Source organism: Camelina sativa, chromosome 3 (genome assembly GCF_030686135.1).
Source record: "Camelina sativa cultivar CO46 ecotype springtype chromosome 3, ASM3068613v1".
In the NCBI taxonomy this organism is placed as follows: Eukaryota; Viridiplantae; Streptophyta; class Magnoliopsida; order Brassicales; family Brassicaceae; genus Camelina; species Camelina sativa.
Window position 1 is genome coordinate 17182749 of NC_141882.1, and position 14773 is coordinate 17197521.

Here is a 14773-nt window from a genome sequence, read left to right on the forward strand (position 1 = left end):
CCAAATTTAATAATAAAGTCCAGTAATAACGGGGACAGTTTCTTAGTACTTTTTACTGATCTTGGCACTGTTTGGCTTGGTCACCAAGTTTTGTGAAAATGGAGATGAGAGCTTTGGTTTCTTCGTATTCTACCGGTAATGGAGGTTCTGATCCGATCAGCCTCACGAATGGTTCTCCATGGATCACAACAGTTGGTGGTGGTGCAAGTACCATGGACAGAGAGTTTCCATTGACTGTGAAGCTGGGAAGTAGTATGAGAGCCTTCAAAGGAGTAAGCACAACAACAGTTTTGTCTCGGACCAAACAACAGTTTCCTCTGGTATGCTTAGCAAGAAACAATGCGAACAGCACTGATCCGACCTCGTTCTGGGAGAATGGTTTGCTTTCTTTCTTTTCTTAAGAAGTTACGATTGCGTTTTTGCTCTTTTTCCCTATATATTCCCTATGAGTTTGGCGGTCATCTCTACGAAAATGCTCTTTCTAAGTAATCTTGTTAGTTGATCATCAGCTCAGATGATAGCACCAATGGGTTTTATTTTGTTGTTCATGATCCTGTTTCTGGTTCTCATTACAATTCTTTGTAAAGTTGATTCATGTATGTCTGTGCTTATGGATGTTTTCCAGATATATCTGAAGTTCAAAGGACAGTTTTACCGGCTGAATCTATTAACGGGGATAAAAGTGCTGTAGAACCAGGTAGAAATGATGTGACGGTGTCTGAAGTGGATGAGTTCTGTAAAGCTCTTGGAGGGAAAAGGCCAATCCATAGTATTTTGGTTGCTACCAATGGAATGGCATCTGTGAAGTTCATACGCAGTATCAGAACATGGGCTTACCAAACATTTGGCTCGGAAAAAGCCATATCGTTGGTGGCCATGGCAACTCCTGAAGACATGCGGATCAATGCTGAGCATATCAGAATCGCTGATCAGTTTGTTGAGGTTCCAGGAGGAACTAACAATAACAATTATGCTAATGTTCAGCTTATTGTAGAGGTGAAATGCAACTTTTGCAAACTACTAATTAATGCTCAGTTGTGTGTCTTTGGTGATTCATCTTTGTCTAAAATACCAAGTGCAGATGGCCGAGGCAACGCGTGTGGATGCAGTTTGGCCTGGTTGGGGTCATGCATCTGAAAACCCTGAATTACCTGATGCCTTGAAGGCAAAAGGAATCATATTTCTTGGCCCTCCTGCTACATCAATGGTGGCATTAGGAGATAAGATTGGTTCGTCGTTGATTGCACAAGCTGCTGATGTACCCACTCTGCCATGGAGTGGTTCCCATGTAAGTAAAAATCAAATATTCCTTTGAAGCTTAACATATTTACCAGAGAGTTGTTGACAAAATGAATGAATTCTTATATGTGTTCAGGTTAAAATACCTCCAGGGAGCAGCTTGGTAACGATCCCAGAGGAAATCTACAAGAAAGCTTGTGTCTACACAACTGAAGAAGCAATTGCTAGTTGTCAAGTTGTTGGTTACCCGGCAATGATCAAAGCGTCGTGGGGTGGTGGCGGTAAAGGCATTAGGAAGGTCAGCTTGTGTAGTAGATATATGCGTTTTGATTGTTGACTAATTAAGCCGATCATACTATATAAGTATGTTTTTTTATTTTATTTCTTAGGTTCATAATGATGATGAGGTTAGGGCACTATTCAAACAAGTTCAAGGTGAGGTCCCTGGCTCGCCGATATTTATAATGAAGGTTGCTTCAGAGGTACGGCTACTTAACAATATCCCTTGATCTAAATATAGCAGACGACTAACTAATTACACACAGCAAAATAAGCATGTCTGTTCATATTTTGTGTATAGAGTCGGCATTTAGAGGTCCAGCTGCTGTGTGACCAATATGAAAACGTTTCAGCTTTGCATAGTCGTGATTGCAGCGTCCAGAGAAGACACCAAAAGGTTTGTTATTGATCATTATCTATCTTTTATTACTCAACAATCAAGAACAAGAACAAGTAAAATTTAAAGTTTGCTATATATGTAGAGTAGTCTCTAAACTCTCTCCCTAAAAGCCAAAGGCTTCCCAACAGTAACAAATGCTCAAAGACCCTTGATCTAATCTCATCTCCTTCTTATGATATTAAAGCCTGTCCTGAAGCTCATGTACAAAATGTTGCTTTCCTTCTTGACCCTTGTCCACATACTCTTTTGTGTAGGTAGAATCTGCTAATTGACCATGTCTGAACTTAAATCACTAATTCTTGCGAAAACAAGTATAACTTGTTATATATTTTGTTTCTTAATAATCCAATGAGTTTATCTTAATAATATTAATTAACCTTACAGTATATGGTTTTTGTTGTATCATTAGATCATAGAGGAAGGTCCAATCACCGTGGCTCCCCAAGAAACAGTCAAGAAACTTGAGCAAGCAGCTAGAAGGTTGGCTAAGAGTGTTAACTATGTTGGAGCTGCTACTGTTGAGTATCTCTATAGTATGGACACTGGGGAGTACTACTTCTTAGAGCTTAACCCTCGTTTACAGGTTGCTTTCATACTTACTACTACAGAAGCTACACTTTGTTTCTAATCATTCTATTGGAAGGGTTTGGTCTTGAAAAGTGAAAGGCTTTTGATGTTCCATGTCAGGTTGAGCATCCAGTAACTGAGTGGATTGCTGAGATAAATCTTCCTGCTGCACAAGTTGCTGTCGGGATGGGAATTCCTCTTTGGCAAATCCCTGGTATGACCTGTTTATCCCCAGGCAACGGTTTCTTAATTCTAGTCTGTCTATTGTAATTATGGTACTGTACTGTCTTTTGATTTTTGTTAGAGATAAGACGGTTCTATGGTATAAAACATGGTGGAGGCTATGATTCTTGGAGACAAACATCTGTTTCAGCCTTCCCTTTTGATTTTGATGAAGCTGACTCTATAAGGCCAAAAGGTCATTGTGTTGCTGTACGCGTGACAAGCGAGGATCCTGATGACGGGTTCAAGCCCACCAGCGGTAAAATACAGGTAGTATTCATAGCTGTGACTGTGAGTGCAAATTTTGAAGTCTATTCTCTGACAACTGTCTAGGGATAATACTTGAACTTGCAACAGGAATTGAGTTTTAAGAGCAAGCCAAATGTGTGGGCGTACTTTTCTGTCAAGGTAGTTGTAACCCTATAGCTGCTCTGCTAATAATACATGTTTCGCTATGCCTTAAATTTTACGACTTTTTTTGTTTTGTTTTTAACAGTCTGGTGGAGGCATCCACGAGTTCTCAGATTCCCAGTTTGGTAAGTTAAACTGCAATATTTGGGCTGCTGGGACAGTTCTTTTCTTGATTTTTACGAACCTTTAACCTTCTACTCAGGACATGTTTTTGCATTTGGGGAATCCAGAGCCATGGCAATAGCAAATATGGTTCTTGGGCTGAAAGAAATTCAAATTCGTGGAGAAATTAGGACTAACGTTGACTACACGATCGACCTTCTACATGTATGCTTCCTTCTTCCTACACACAAGAGTTACACTCTGTGTTTGTAATGTACCATGATAAGACCATTTCGATCCTTAATCAGGCTTCTGATTACCGGGAGAACAAAATACACACTGGTTGGTTGGACAGTAGGATTGCTATGCGGGTTAGATCAGAGAGGCCTCCGTGGTATCTCTCTGTTGTCGGCGGAGCTCTCCACGTAAGACCCTCTTTCTCAGAGATCTATATGTCTTGAAAATTTTCTATCCAGTGAAGCATTTCACTATTTTTCCAGAAAGCATCAACGACCAGTGCTGCTGTGGTTTCAGATTACGTTGGTTATCTAGAAAAGGGGCAAATTCCCCCAAAGGTATTCCAATATCAGTGCTCTCTTCTGTCTTTCCCGTAATGATCTAGTTGTTTACTTTTATCTCTCTTAACTTGCAGCACATATCTCTTGTGCACTCTCAAGTGTCACTGAATATTGAAGGGACTAAATATACGGTATGTGCCTGTTATTAAAATTTTACTTTTCTTCTTTTCTTCTTTTCATCTGCCATATTTTTTTTTTGAATATAATGTTAAATTAATTCAAGAAAAATAACGTTCTCTTTACAACCGGTCTAATTCGTTCTGAAAATCTAAGAGAATAAAAACAGAGCAAAACATTCAAATTGTTACAGAGTTTCCATATTACTTTTGCGCTAAAGATGTTGTTACCGAATCTAACCAACCTGAAGGTAACTGTTTGTAGATTGATGTGGTTAGGGGTGGATCAGGATCCTACAGGCTAAGAATGAATAACTCAGAAGTTGTATCAGAAATACACACTCTACGTGATGGAGGTCTGTTGATGCAGGCAAGTTTTCTGCCTTTGTTCGATACTACAAGACAGTGACATACATATTTCACACATAGTAACCTGCCTTTTGAGAATCTCACTTCCTTTTCTGGTTTTCACTGTCATCACAGTTGGATGGTAAAAGCCATGTGATATATGCAGAGGAAGAAGCTGCAGGAACTCGTCTTCTCATTGACGGAAGAACTTGTTTACTACAGGTTTGCACTGAATTTGTTTTTTTTTTTGTTTTACTATGTATACTTAACGTTTGCCTGAAGTCATTTTTAGCTTAAAGTTGTCTGTCAATTTTGGCTTATTCAGAATGATCACGATCCTTCGAAGTTGATGGCTGAAACACCGTGTAAGTTGCTGAGGTATTTGGTTTCAGACGACAGCAATATTGACGCTGATACGCCTTATGCCGAAGTTGAGGTCATGAAGATGTGCATGCCACTTCTTTCACCTGCTTCAGGAGTTATCCATTTCAAAATGTCTGAAGGACAAGCCATGCAGGTGAAAAAACTATCCATTGCTATACAAATACTGTATTGTTTTCCTACAGTTTTGTCGACATTGATTAACCCATCCATTATTTTCTTCACAGCCTGGTGAACTTATAGCCACACTTGATCTTGATGATCCTTCTTCTGTAAGAAAGGCTGAACCCTTCCATGGAAGTTTCCCAAAATTAGGGTTTCCAACTGCAGTTTCTGGCAAAGTTCATCAGAGATGTGCTGCAACTTTACATGCTGCTCGCATGATTCTTGCTGGATATGGCCATAAAGTAGATGAGGTAAATGCTATTTGTTTTTCCTATTTGAATCCAACTTTCCTATTAGATCATTTGACTCTGAGATTGCTCATATCTTTTTCAGGTTGTTCAAGACTTACTTAATTGCCTTGACAGCCCTGAACTGTCGTTTCTTCAGTGGCAAGAGTGCTTTGCTGTTCTAGAAACACGACTACCTAAAGATCTCAGGAACATGGTATACAATTGTGTAAACTATTCATAATTCGTTTTAGTTTCCTGTGATCTTGTTTTGAGTTTCAAGTCTCTTACTGCTTTTCTTATATAATTCTTTATCAGCTGGAATCAAAGTACAAGGAATTTGAGATTGTCTCCAAAAACCCCCTGACCAGAGATTTCCCTGCGAAAATCTTAAAAGACATTCTTGAGGTGGGTACCTACTGTTCTGTTTCTTACATTTGTGACCTACTGTTTTGTAATTTATTCTCTGAAATGTTTTATTTTCGGTCCACTTTTTGCAACAGGCTCATTTATTATCTTGTGATGAGAAAGAGAGAGGTTCCCTTGAACGGCTCATTGAACCATTGATGAGCCTGGTGAAGTCTTATGAAGGTGGTAGAGAAAGTCATGCCCGTGTGATTGTTCATTCCCTCTTTGAAGAATATCTATCAGTTGAAGAATTATTCAAGGAACACATGCTGGTAATATATGGTTCAATTGTTGTCAAACGGCTTCGTGGTTACCATTTATGTATGAGGAGTCTTGATAAGCATTTTCTTTTCTTAAAAAGGCTGATGTTATAGAAAGCATGCGTCAACTAAACAAGAAAGATCTATCAAAGATTGTCGATATCGTACTTTCACACCAGGTTGGTACTTATCTTTCACACACCAGGTTTCTCTTGTCGCATTACTATATTATTGAACTGGCATACTCATTTTCTTTTGTCAGGGAATAAAAAGCAAAAACAAACTTGTTCTTCAACTCATGGAGCAGCTTGTTTTCCCTAATCCTACAGCATACAGAGATAAACTTCTCCGATTCTCAACACTTAACCATACTAATTACTCTGAGGTACATGTGGTTTCCTTTATGTTTTATGCTATTGCTGTTGACATTTTCCAGCTGATGATCAATTTGCGTGTGTAGTTGGCACTCAAGGCGAGTCAATTGCTTGAACAGACAAAACTAAGTGAACTTCGTTCAAACATTGCTAGAAGCCTGTCAGAGTTAGAAATGTTTACTGAGGATGGAGAAAATATGGATACCCCCAAGAGAAAAAGTACCATTAGTGAAAGGATGGAGGATCTTGCGAGCGCATCTTTAGCGGTTGAAGATGCTCTCGTGGGACTATTTGACCACAGCAATCACACACTCCAAAGACGGGTTGTTGAGACTTATATTCGCAGATTATACCAGGTTATAGTTCATTCTTTCGCACCATTATTATCCAAAGACTGCAACTTATAACAGATAGACAATCTTGACGTCATTTTAACTCGACTTTTTCCATCAGCCCTATGTCGTTAAAGAAAGCGTGAGGATGCAGTGGCACCGTTCTGGTCTTATTGCTTCCTGGGAGTTCCTAGAGGAGCATATGGATATAAAAAACATTGGCTTAGACGAGACATCTGAAGAAGTGTTTCTTGAGAAACGTCGTAAGAAAAAATGGGGGGCTATGGTTATAATCAAATCGCTGCAGTTTCTGCCAAGTATAATAAGTGCAGCATTGAGAGAAATAAACCACAACGACTATGAAACTGCCGGAGCTCCTTTCTCTGGCAATATGATGCACATTGCTATTGTGGGCATTAACAATCAGATGAGTCTGCTTCAGGACAGGTATTGAAAGTCGCCTCAGCATGATTGCTTAAACCAGCTTAGGTGCCGTAATGTCTACCTAATATGGTTTCATTTTTGGTTTGTTTGTCTCAGTAGGGACGAGGACCAAGCTCAGGAAAGAGTAAACAAGTTGGCCAAAATTCTTAATGACGAAGAATTGAGTTTGAGCCTCTGTTCTGCTGGTGTTGATGCAATCAGCTGTATAATTCAGCGAGATGAAGGACGACCACCCATGAGATATTCTTTCCATTGGTCAATGGATAAACAGTATTATGTAGAAGAACCGTTGCTGCGACATCTTGAACCTCCTCTATCCATATACCTTGAGTTGGTATGTCCATGATGATGAAATGTACATTTATAGCATCTTGCATTTATTTAAATGATTGTTTATTGTTTTTCTAATGCAGGATAAGCTAAAAGGGTACTCAAATTTACAGTATACACCTTCAAGAGACCGTCAGTGGCATATGTATACTGTTACAGACAAGCCAGTGCCAATCAAAAGGATGTTCCTTAGGTCTCTGGTTCGAGAAGCTACAATGAACGATGGGTTTATGTCACAGCAAGGGCAGGACTACCAACTTAGCCACACACTGCTCTCCATGGCGTTTACGTCGAAATGCATTCTGAGGTCTTTAATGAATGCCATGGAGGAACTGGAACTGAATGCACATAATGCTGTCAGTGCCATGAAACCAGACCACGCACATATGTTCTTATGCATACTAAGTGAGCAGCAGATAGATGATCTTGTGCCTTACCCCAGGTTGACATGGCTGTGTCTCTTAGAAGTTAAAATTATGATATGTCAGAACTTTTATAGTAACAATTATCAATTTTTTGTCACAGGAGAATTGAAGTAAATGCGGAAGATGAAGAAACAACAGTTGAGATGATCTTAGAAGAAGCAACACGAGAGATACATAGGTCTGTTGGAGTAAAAATGCACAGGTTGGGTGTTTGCGAGTGGGAAGTGCGACTGTGGCTGGGGTCCTCGGGACTAGCAAATGGCGCTTGGAGGGTCGTGGTTGCAAATGTGACATGCCGTACATGCACTATCAATGTAATTTCAGATTATAATTTTTTCTGCTGTGCAAACCATACAGAGAGTACACATCTCCAGAACTTGACAATATGTGATTTAACGTTTCAGATATACCGAGAAGTGCAAGCTACTGGGAGTAACAGTTTAATCTACCACTCAATAAGTAAGAAGGGACCTTTGCATGGAACCCCAATCAACGGTCAATATAAACCACTGAATCATCTGGACAGGAAACGTCTATCCGCAAGGAGGAGTAACACTACGTATTGCTATGACTTCCCCTTGGTTAGTAACCGAACTCAGAAGATTCTCACATAGGTTTACTCTTTGCTGTTTTCTACCCACCTTACGTAACTTTTTTTGTATCTTTAGTCATTTGAGACAGCATTGGAGATGTTGTGGGCATCACAACACCCGGGGGTCAGGAAACCATGCAAGAATACTCTCATCAACGTCAAAGAGCTTGTATTCTCCAATCCAGAAGGTTCTTCGGATACATCTCTTATTCCGGTTGAAAGACCAGCGGGTCTTAACGACTTTGGAATGGTGGCCTGGAGCTTAGAGATTTCTACTCCTGAATTTCCTATGGGACGGAAACTTCTCGTAGTAGCCAATGATGTCACATTCAAAGCTGGTTCTTTTGGCCCTAGAGAGGACGCATTTTTCCTTGCTGTGACTGAACTGGCTTGTTCCCAGAAGCTTCCATTGATTTACTTGGCAGCAAATTCTGGCGCCCGACTCGGTGTAGCTGAAGAAGTTAAAGCCTGCTTCAAAGTTGGGTGGTCGGATGAAGTTTGCCCCGAGAATGGTTTTCAGTATATATACCTGAGCTCTGAAGACCATTCAAGGATTGGATCATCTGTCATTGCGCATGAAATGAAGCTCCCTAGTGGCGAAACAAGGTGGGTGATTGATACGATTGTTGGTAAAGAAGATGGTATCGGAGTTGAAAATTTAACAGGCAGTGGGGCAATAGCAGGTGCGTACTCAAGGGCGTACAACGAAACTTTTACGCTAACCTTTGTTAGTGGAAGATCGGTCGGAATCGGTGCTTACCTTGCCCGCCTGGGTATGAGGTGCATACAGAGAGTAGACCAGCCGATCATCTTGACCGGCTTTTCTACGCTCAACAAGTTGCTTGGGCGTGAGGTCTATAGCTCTCACATGCAACTTGGTGGCCCTAAAATCATGGGGACAAATGGTGTTGTTCATCGTACAGTCTCAGATGATCTTGAAGGTGTAGAAGCTATTCTCAACTGGCTTAGCTACATTCCTGCTTACATTGGTGGCCCTCTTCCTGTTCTTGCTCCTTTAGATCCACCGGAAAGAACTGTTGAGTATATCCCAGAAAATTCTTGTGATCCACGAGCTGCTATAGCTGGGATCAACGACAGTACTGGTAAATGGCTTGGTGGTATCTTTGATAAAAATAGCTTTTTTGAGACTCTTGAAGGCTGGGCAAGGACAGTAGTGACTGGGAGAGCAAAGCTGGGGGGTATACCCGTGGGAGTGGTTGCTGTCGAGACACAAACTGTAATGCAGATCATCCCGGCAGATCCAGGGCAGCTAGAGTCTCATGAGAGAGTGGTTCCACAAGCAGGGCAAGTGTGGTTTCCTGATTCAGCAGCCAAGACATCTCAAGCGCTCATGGATTTCAACCGGGAACAGCTTCCATTGTTTATCCTAGCAAACTGGAGAGGTTTTTCAGGTGGGCAGAGAGATCTTTTTGAAGGAATACTTCAAGCGGGTTCAACTGTAGTAGAAAATCTGAGAACATATGGACAGCCAGTGTTTGTGTACATCCCAATGATGGGAGAACTGCGAGGTGGAGCGTGGGTGGTTGTTGATAGCCAGATAAATTCAGATTATGTTGAAATGTATGCTGATGAAACCGCTCGTGGAAATGTGCTTGAGCCTGAAGGAATGATAGAGATCAAATTAAGAACGAAAGAGCTGTTAGAGTGCATGGGAAGGTTGGACCAGAAGCTAATCAATCTGAAAGCAAATATCCAAGATGCCAAGCAAAACGAGGCTTATGCGAACATCAAGCTTCTCCAGCAACAGATTAAAACCCGAGAGAAGCAGCTTTTACCTGTTTATATCCAAATCGCCACCAAATTTGCAGAACTTCATGACACTTCCATGAGAATGGCTGCAAAGGGAGTGATCAAAAGTGTTGTGGAATGGAGCGGCTCGCGAAGCTTCTTCTATAAAAAGCTATATCGGAGAATCGCAGAGAGCTCTCTTGTGAAGAACATAAGAAAAGCGTCTGGAGACAACTTATCATATAAATCTGCAATGGGTTTGATTCAGGAATGGTTCTGCAAATCCGAGATTGCAAAGGGGAAAGACAAAGCTTGGACGGACGACCAACTGTTCTTTACATGGAAGGACAATGTTAGTAACTACGAGCATAAGCTGTGTGAGTTGAGAGCACAGAAACTGCTGAATCAACTTGCAGAGATTGGGAATTCGTTGGATTTGCAGGCTCTACCTCAAGGACTTGCTAATCTTCTAAACAAGGTATCAAATGGAACACTAGAGAACAACTGAGAAACCTAAGGCTTTTGGTTTTTGTATGACTTATTGTTTTTAAGGCCCCCTGAGTGAGAGTGAATATGTGTGATGCAGGTGGAGCATTCAAGAAGGGAAAAACTGGTGGATGCGATACGAAAGGTGTTGGGTTGATGATATCAAGAAAAGGTTTAGCTAAAGATGGTGTTTTGGAGTTTGCTCGTGTCCTAGGGTGATTGAACGATCTTCCTCACATTTGTTAGCCTACATAATTTATCTGCGCAATAATTCATTCAACACTTCACTGTTGCGAAATTGGCACATGATTAATACGATGTATTCAAAGTTTTTACCTCAAGGGAGAAAATAAGTATTTTATAAACTCGATAACTTGCAGAACAACAGAGGCTTCATCCTCCCACTGTCGAGCTCTACTACCTCAGTCCTTCTCAAAGATAAGATAAGTGTCACAATACTATGCAAAAAGCGTTACTTGTCAATAAATTGTGAAGTCCAATGAACCACCCAAATACTGTACGTAGATAATATAATCGTGGAATTATTGCATTCTAGCACATTTTTCGTACATTTTATTGCATCCTAACACACTTGTTGTTCGCAAGGCACTTTTTACCTTGCTTTTACACTGTTTATTTGTAAAATCTGACAAATTTATATGAAAACCATGAATTACGTGTTAGGTGCTTCACTCTCTTGTCAGATTTTATATCATATATTAGTATACATAATCCCCTCACACTAAGCATTCAGAGATATATGCCCACTAATTCTACCTCCGCTTCATCGCTGGACGAGCCTTCAACTGCCTCAAGATTTGTCAATGGAACTTCCTCTATATTGTCTCCCTAAAAAAACAATATCAAACAACATTAGTTAATCCACATACACATCCACATGTACAGCGATAAACATACATAATGTACTTGATCGTCTAGCTTTTCTGACGCTAGGCTCAATATAGTCTTCGAGGCTACCCTAACCTAATTGTTTTGATGTTTTTGCCATTAACACCCATCATAGTTACTTACTAAAAAATATAATATTGAAACATTAAAATTAATCTACAGAAGAAAAGTTTTTGAAAAACTATTATTCACCTTATCTTCACCAAACTCCCCTTCAACGTCTGATACATGTTTCACCTGTACATGTTTCCATATCCATGTGCAGAGCCGGCTCTATGATTTTAAAGGCTACAATCGAAGCAAAAAAAAGGCTGTTTTGTTTTGACCATAAAAAAAAATTGTTGTAAATATTGAAAAAAACAAAAGAGAAGCAAATTAGTCTTCAAATCTAACAATTCTCCTTGCATTTCTTCCTGCAAACTCATTCATCAAGCTTTTATAATCAAGTTTTTCAGCCATACACCTTTCGATCGATTTTATCGACAATCCATTCAGTCTCTTTTGCGCCATAGTCGACCGTAGATAAGATTTTATGAGTCTCAACTTTGAAAAGTTTATTTCTGCAGAGGCAACTGAAACTGGAATCGTCATCATTATGCGGTATGCAGTCCATGTATTCGGATAAAAACTTTCCATCTTTTTCAGAAAATCCAGCACCTCGAGAGGCTTCTTCATCTCTTTTGGTAAAACCTCTTTGAAAAGCTTTAGCTCTAAAAACAAATCATTAGCATCCAGATCAGAATGCATATCGTGCTTCAAACAAACTTCAAGGTTGGTACATGAAGCCATCAAGTCTTCATCGTTTGCTAATTGTAGTTTCGTCAAGTCAAATAAAAATCCAAAAGTCTTTTCATAGCTTTGAAATTGATCAAATCTTGTCTCTAGAGAAACCTTGATCCACAATTTTGATGAAGTAGTTGACCCTAAAGTTTTCTTCCGCTGATAGTATCACGTCTTCGCCAGCTTTTTCAGCTTCTTCATCGTGATATCGTTTTCTTTTACATATGCGTTTTGCTTTCATAGAGAATACATGATCAATATCCATACTAATAGCAATCCACTCAGCTTCTTCTTTTGCTGCTTGAAAGCCTGTTTCTCTATAGTTTCTAAAAAAAGAAACAAGTCCTTTTAGTTGAGCAATATCAATATCAATGTCCATATCTTTTGCCTGCAAGATCTTACTTACTTTGTTGACAACAAACAAAAGTTCATACCAAATTACCATTCCGAACAAAAATTCAAAACTCCCAATTGCATGGACTTCACTCATTGCAAGAGACTCGACTTCACTTTTTGTTTTCGGATTATCACTATTTTCTGCCAAGTAAAACAAAACTTCTCGTATATGAGGAGCTTGAAATCGTATTGCTTTAACACTTTTAACGTGGCTCTCCAAATGAGTTTGTGACAATGGCTTGACTGTAATACTATTCACAATCTCTCTGAAAACTTCACAATTATTTGTAGAGGATGCAAACAAACAATCTGAACAATTCCAAAAAATGATACTGCTAGCGGCGACGAAGAAGCAATATCTGATAGTGCAAGATTTAAACTATGACAAACACATGGTGTATAAACTGCCCTTGGATTAACTTCAAGCAATCTTGATTGCACTCCTTTATTTTTTCCTTTCATGTTTGATCCATTGTCATAACCTTGCCCTCTAATGTCATCAATACTCAAGCTAAGATCAAGCAATACAGCTTGCAAAGTGTCAAAAAGCCCTTCTCTAGTTTTGTCTTTGACTTCCAAAAATGTCAAAAAAAATTCTTCAATCTTTGGTGACATCTCAGAAATATCCACACAACGGATAACTAATGACATTTGTTCTCGATGACTAATATCAGGAGTAGTATCAAGAATAACTGAAAAATACTTCGCACACCGAATCTTCTTCAAGATCATCTGTTGGATCTCATTACCAATCATCATTATCAACTCATTTTGAATAATATGACTCAAATAATGATGATTCGTTTCATGTTTTTCAATTCGTCTTATGTGTTCTTGCATCACAGGATCAAAATCTCCAAACACCTCAATCATGCCAAAAAATTCCCATTATCATCCTCATGAATCTTATCACTGCTTCCACGAAATGCTGTATTCTTTTAAGCAAGACCCTTTACCAAAGCAATTATCCTCAACAACACATCTCTCCAGTATTTTTTTTCTTTGTTAATCTTTGCCTGCATATGCTTATCAATTGTTTGCTTCTTTTTAGCCTCACTTCTAGCTCCATCCAATGAGTCACACATCTAATATGATGATGACCTTTTTCATGTTCTCTTAGCATTCTTGAAACATTTCTCCAGTCATTGTACCCACTAGTTGCCAACTGACTAGTATTTTTGCCTTGTGTGAATAATTTACAGCAAAAACAAAAGATTTTGTCTTTTCCTTTTAAGTAAACTAGCCATTGTCTGTCTTGCTTCTCTCCATTCACTATTTCTCTTGTATAAGACGAATGAAAAAAACATCTGCCAATAGCATCTCTTGGAAAATGAAAATCAACCTGAGGTCTTGCCATTGGACCCTTATCAACAAGAAAATCTCTCATTCTATTATCAATTGTTCTCCAATTTCGAGGATCATTGATATCCCCATCTATATGATATTCTCTAAAATCATATGTTTTCTCCTCTTCATTCTCTTTCTCATTTCCATTCTCCTTCTCAATCTCAGTTTCAACCTCCATATCAATCCCATTCTCATTCTCATTCTCATTCTCATTCCCATTCCCATTCTTATTTTCTGGAAAAACAGTTTCTTCACCACTCATATTGACTTCTTTTTCTAAGGGATCATCAGTTTTAGAAGTTTCAAATCTTTTTACATACCTCAACATCGAATTAGCCATTGATTTTGTTAATGCGTCTTGTCTCTTCTTTTTCCTTATTTTTGATGCCCCTCCTGGCTCTTTTATAATTCGATTGGAAGTCATCCTCCTGCAACCAAACCACTAATTGAATAAATAACATCATTACAAAGAATTGAACGAATCAATAACTTATTGGTTCATATAAGTATATGACTTTTACCACAAGAAAGAGATAGAAAAAGTTGTTTTGTCTAAGTGTCTAACGTAACTAGCAATTTATTAATTTTCAATTGAGTATTGACAAAACAAACCTGAATTGATTTAAAACTCAAGGCCACTCCGCCAAAATACAAGCAGAGCAAAGCGAAAGGAACTAAAGAAGAGAGAGAGAGAGATGAATCTGGCAGTCTGAAGAGAATCTGAGAAGAGCTGAACAGGACAACGACGATTGCAAATTTTGCAAGGTGAAGGAGAAAAAACTTTTAGGGGTTTAGGTTTGTTTCATGCTTTAAATTTCCATCTTAGTCCCTTGTCCATGAATACAAACATATTTAAGTGAACCCATAAAACTAACACAAGAAATTAAAAAGACAATATGACTACAA

General features: G+C 39.1%; 1 protein-coding gene and 1 pseudogene across 1 annotated transcript; one reads left to right on the top strand and one right to left on the bottom strand.

Moving 5' to 3' along the window:
• The first annotated feature begins 83 nt into the window (after positions 1 to 83).
• Positions 84 to 10800, top strand: LOC104777495 (acetyl-CoA carboxylase 1-like). Its single transcript, XM_087506369.1, has 32 exons — positions 84 to 378; positions 626 to 996; positions 1082 to 1288; positions 1376 to 1537; positions 1629 to 1721; positions 1820 to 1915; positions 2328 to 2501; positions 2606 to 2699; positions 2790 to 2977; positions 3065 to 3115; positions 3204 to 3243; positions 3321 to 3445; positions 3529 to 3645; positions 3721 to 3795; positions 3873 to 3929; positions 4180 to 4284; positions 4398 to 4484; positions 4588 to 4779; positions 4871 to 5059; positions 5142 to 5252; positions 5354 to 5443; positions 5539 to 5715; positions 5805 to 5882; positions 5966 to 6088; positions 6164 to 6433; positions 6531 to 6856; positions 6950 to 7187; positions 7267 to 7625; positions 7709 to 7922; positions 8013 to 8189; positions 8277 to 10427; positions 10536 to 10800. The coding sequence occupies exons 1-32, from the start codon at positions 99 to 101 to the stop codon at positions 10590 to 10592; spliced, it is 7074 nt and encodes a 2357-aa protein (XP_087362495.1). The 5' UTR covers positions 84 to 98; the 3' UTR covers positions 10593 to 10800.
• Positions 10801 to 11719: 919 nt separating this feature from the next.
• On the bottom strand, positions 11720 to 14291 carry LOC147947047 (uncharacterized; annotated as a pseudogene).
• Positions 14292 to 14773: the final 482 nt, after the last annotated feature.

Excerpts from the sequence above, each read along its gene's own strand:
- LOC104777495 (XM_087506369.1), top strand. The coding sequence starts at position 99 with ATGGAGATGAGAGCTTTGGTTTCTTCGTATTCTACCGGTAATGGAGGT. Across the intron at positions 5,060-5,141 it reads ATGGCCATAAAGTAGATGAG|GTTGTTCAAGACTTACTTAA; the intron begins GTAAATGCTATT and ends TATCTTTTTCAG. Across the intron at positions 7,923-8,012 it reads GCCGTACATGCACTATCAAT|ATATACCGAGAAGTGCAAGC; the intron begins GTAATTTCAGAT and ends TTAACGTTTCAG.